At 38.1% G+C, this 4,939-nt stretch overlaps 1 protein-coding gene across 1 annotated transcript; it reads left to right on the top strand.

Annotated features, from left to right (window-relative positions):
- Window positions 1-995: 995 nt before the first annotated feature.
- On the top strand, window positions 996-1,838 carry LOC143562325 (uncharacterized). Its single transcript, XM_077050157.1, has 2 exons — window positions 996-1,304; window positions 1,374-1,838. The coding sequence occupies exons 1-2, from the start codon at window positions 996-998 to the stop codon at window positions 1,836-1,838; spliced, it is 774 nt and encodes a 257-aa protein (XP_076906272.1).
- The last annotated feature ends 3,101 nt before the right edge of the window (window positions 1,839-4,939 follow it).

Below are 4,939 nucleotides of genomic sequence, written 5' to 3' on the forward strand. Positions count from 1 at the left end.
TCTTTCTCTCTAAGAATACCAACAATTCTTGATCATTCTTATCAACTTTTTCCAAGGTATAGTTCAGGTTTAGAGTTTTCCTCGGTAGTACATACTGCCTAGGTCGTTGTACCCTGGGAAACAAAATGGGGAGAGACCTGGAATTATTTTTAAGGGCCCCATGCTAAACACTATCCTCGGCCACAACATTCTTCTTCTACCCCTTTCTTTGATTTCTAATTTTTTTCAATTGTAACAAGTATGGTAATTTAATCGCTTTCTAGATAGTTGTGATCTTTATAATTTCTTATTCAATTTTATTGTAGCAATCTAGTGGAATTTGTCTTTTATTTTTCTAAATATACGAACAGTTTCCTACAATCTTAAAACAAATTTTTAAAAAACACTATCGTGTATTAAAAACCTTCTCGTGTGATTCAAACTAGTTTTGCATTCACGCGGTTGTGTTTTAAAAACATTTTTTTTATTCCGTCCAAATTAAAGGAGCACTTTGATTAAACTGAATTAGTTGCTTTCAACTTTTCATCATCGGATTTTGAAAGAATTCACTGCTGGACTTAGAATACCTTCAGTGGAAGATTTTGAGACCACTTGGTGGTAAAACGTTGAACACAACTTTTAATTTTGTGGGAGCATCCACAAATTTAGTTTCTGAATATTAACTAGGTATAGTTTATTTTTCCGAAAAAATGGCGACTTCATCAAACATCAGGAATGCCATCCCTTTGACCAACGCCATGGTGGGAGCGACCACCTTGGCTAATCATGTTGAAAAACCAGAGAAGTTCTTGGGTACCCACTTCAAAAGGTGGCAACAGAAGATGTTTTTCTATTTGACCACCTTGAACCTTGCGCGGTTCTTGACAAAATCCGTTCCCAAACCAGCGGAAGGGGAGGACGACGCTCAAGTTGTGAGAGCGGTAGATGCATGGAAGCATTCGGAATTCCTATGTCGCAACTATGTGTTGAACGGCTTAGTGGATGCATTGTAAAACATGTATTGCTCTATTAAGACTGCCAAAGAATTATGGGAATCTTTACAGAAGAAGTATAAGACGGAGGATGCGAGAACAAAGAAATTTGTCGTCACCCGTTTCTTGGACTGTAAAATGGTTGATTTTAAGACTGTCATAAGTCAGGTCCAAGAGTTGCAACTTATACTTCACAAAATCCACGCCGAAGGAATGACACTTAGTGAGACATTTCAAGTGGCAGCAATGATTGAAAAATTGCCTCCTAGTTGGATTGATTTTAAGAATTATCTTAAATACAAAAGAAAGGAGATGACCATTGATGAGCTTATTGTTCGTCTTCGTATTGAAGAGGACAACAAGTTGGCTCAAAAGGGGAGCCTAGCGGATGTTTTTGCCTAGGCTAACTTTGTTGAGCATGGTCAATCCTCCAAAGGAGGGGGTAAGAAAGGAAAAGGGAGAGGAAAAAATGACAATAGGAAAGCAAAGGTTGGCCTTGGCAAGAAGAAGGGGGCTGTGAAAAAGAAGCCTCCACCTTTCCAAGGGCCTTGTTACAACTTTAACCACACGGGGCACCGTGCGAACCAATGCAAGAAAGCAAAGTGTGAGCATGCACATTTGGTTTATGAGGATGGCACTCCTCTAGTGGCGATGCTAACTGAGGAAGCGGCTTTCATCGAAGAAGTAAACATTATGGGGAGTGCTCCCAAAGGGTGGTACATTGACACCGGCGCGGCCCACCATGTTTGCGGCGACAAACATCTCTTTAAGACGTTCAAAGGGGAGAAGAAGCTTTATTTGGGAAATAAAGCGACTGCGGACATCATGGGGGAAGGCGATATTGTCTTCGCAAGGAGCTCACATTGAGAAATGTACTTTATGTTCCCGAGATTCATAAGAATCTTGTTTCGGGATGGATGCTCAACAATTTTGGTTTTCATTTAGTCTTCGAATCAGATCAATTTATTTGATCAAAAACCGGAATGTTTGTTGGAAAAGGTTATGCCGAAAATGCTATGTTTAAGTTAAATGCTTTTGTTGTAAATAATGCGATGAATAAAAATATTTCTACTTCCGTTTATATGCTTGAGTCTTCTAAATCTAATGTTTGGCATGGTAAACTTAGACATGTAAATTTTAATTCTATTCGTCGCTTGATTAATTTAAAATGCATTCTAACCTTAGATTTAATCCAACCTTACAAGAAATCCTTTCAAATCGTTTAAGCGAGTAATCAGACTCTTTGATTTAATCCACACCGATGTATGTGATGTAAAATCCACTTCCACAAGAGGTGGAAATAAGTACTTCATCACGTTTATTGATGATAGTACATGTTATTGCTATGCTTACTTACTTAAGAGTAAGGATGAAGCAATAGACTAGTTTATCTTGTACAAAGATGAGGTTGAGAATCAACTCAAACTGAGAATAAAAGCTTTGCGAAGCGATAGGTGTGGTGAATATGTTCACCTTTTGCGGAAATATGCGCACGTAGTGGCATAATACACGAGTATACCGTACTCAATTCTCCTCAATCAAATGGCATTGCGGAATGAAAGAACCGTACATTGAAAGAAATGATGAATGCCATGTTGATTAGCTCGGGCGTAAGCTATGACATGTGGGGGGACGCTATTCTCTCGGCCACTTATACCTTGAATAAGATACCTCTCAAGAAAAGGGATGTGACCCCTTATGAAATATGGAAGGGTAGAAAACCTTCATACAAACACATGCAAGTGTGGGGGTGCCTAGCAAAGGTGACGGTTCCGCCACCAAAGGCGTTGACAATAGGACCCAAAACTGTGGATTGCATATTCATTGGATTTGCTCACCACAGTAGTGCATATAGATTTCTTGTACATGAGTCCAAGAATCCCATTCTACAAGAGGGCACTATTGTTTAGTGGAGGACCGTTGACTTTTTTGAAAATGTGTTTCCTTGTTTAAGACAAATACATGCAAATTCGCTAAGAACGGTTGGTGAAGTAAGTACATCAAGACCGGCTGATGATAATATTCCTGTTGATAGACATGAACGACCCGAGTTCGAAGAGGTTGAGCTTAGACGAAGCAAAGGACAAAGGGTTGAAAAATCCTTCGGTTCGGACTTCATGAGTAATATGGTTGAAGGTGTGCCCAATTCCTACCGCGAGGCGATTACCTCTTTGGAATCACCTCAATGAAAAGAAGCAATTAAGAACGAGATAGAATCTATATTGCAAAATCATACTTGGGAGTTAGTAGATCTTCCGCCTGGTTGTAAACCGTTGGATATTCAAAAGGAAGATGAAGGCCGATGGAAGTATTGATGAGTATAAGGCAAGGTTAGTGATCAAAGTTTACAGACAAAAAGAGGTCTAGACTATTTTGACACTTACTCGCCAGTCATGCGAATAACCTCTATAAGGTTGGTTCTTGCAACCGCGGCTTTACGAAATTTAGAAGTCCACCAAATGGATGTAAAAACCACATTTCTAAATGGAGATTTAGATGAAGAGATTTACATGGAGCAACCCAAGGGTTTCTCGGCCCCAGGAAAATAGGGAAAAGTATGTAAACTCGTCAAGTCATTGTATGGCTTGAAGCAAACACCAAAACAGTGGCACTTAAAGTTTGATCATGTCATGCTTGACAATGGTTTAAAAATAAATGAGTGTGACAAATGTGTCTATGTAAAAGACACGCCTAGTGGTTACGTGATTTTATGCCTTTATGTAGATGACATGCTTATCATTGAAATTAATGAGAACATGATTAAATCTACAAAAGACATGTTGAAAGCAAGGCTTGACATGAAAGATTTGGGTATTGCGGATGTGATTCTTCATGTACAAATCACTAGAGCCCAAAATGGTGTTATCTTGAGTCAATCTCACTATGTAGATAAAATTCTTGAGAAATTCAATAAGGATGAAACGCGTGTCGTGTCAACTCCAATTGATACGACCCACCATCTATCTAAAAATTGTAACGCCCGTTAATTTCAGATAAGTGATTTAAAGCATGTAAAGTATGTACATCTCTCGGGATTTATCCGACTTTCCTCGGAGGCTTTACATCATCCCGGTACGTTAAAATTATGTAACTTTCCACTCAAGTTGCTACACACTTTATACTTGAGGGGCTAGAATGAAACTTCTTATTTTATATCATAAAAGAATGAAAAACCCTAACTCATAACCCTAGGTGCAGCCGATCACAGCTAAGAACCCCCCCTGCTCGTTTTTCTTCTGCCCCGCCATGTTTCCGCCATGAAAACTTCAATTTAAGGTCGGTTTTATGATTCCCCATGTCTTTTACACCTTAATTGATCATATGAACGCGCTTATTGGTCGTTAAGAATGAGTTATGATGATAACAGCTTGCTGAGAGATTCGTATACGTTTATTGTAGGGTCTGTAACGCAATGTTAATCCAATGTTTTTGATCGATTCTTGATTCCATGATGTTCTACCTTGAGTCTAGTTTCCAGAAAGGTATAATACGTAATTTTTGGACGAGATTTGAATAGTTTTTATGATTTTATAAAATCGAGTGTCCAACCTGATGCGGGACGACGGATTCTGGTCCGTCTTCCCGACATCATAACCTTTTTTCGACAATTCTAAATTGGTTGGTTCTACTTCTGGAAGTTAATATTTTGAGTTAGGAACCAAACCCAATTGGAATCGTTTAATTTGGCTGGGTAATGAATTTTATAAAAATAAAACCATTTTGTTGCGCAGCTGAAATATCTGCACATACCTTTCTGTGTTAGAAGAATTTTTATGATTTTTGTGTCCACTAGAAAAATATAATAAAAATATTTTTAAAAACCTAAGATATTTATGTAACACTTTTAAAAATTAAATAATTTAATTCCATGGTTTTCCTATGTAATAAAATACATCTTTGCATGCTAAAATCTGCATGTTATATTCGTATTGAACAATATGTTCGTTTTAGGCTTAACCGGTGGCCGC

This window comes from Bidens hawaiensis, unplaced genomic scaffold, assembly GCF_021521415.1.
Source record: "Bidens hawaiensis isolate Kalapana, Puna unplaced genomic scaffold, B.hawaiensis_p1.1 tig00020927_1, whole genome shotgun sequence".
NCBI classification, from domain to species: domain Eukaryota; kingdom Viridiplantae; phylum Streptophyta; class Magnoliopsida; order Asterales; family Asteraceae; genus Bidens; species Bidens hawaiensis.

Coding starts and splice junctions, on each gene's coding strand:
- LOC143562325 (XM_077050157.1), top strand. CDS start 996: ATGTATTGCTCTATTAAGACTGCCAAAGAATTATGGGAATCTTTACAG. Junction 1,305..1,373: donor TGACCATTGATGAGCTTATT/GTTCGTCTTCGT, acceptor GTTTTTGCCTAG/GCTAACTTTGTTGAGCATGG.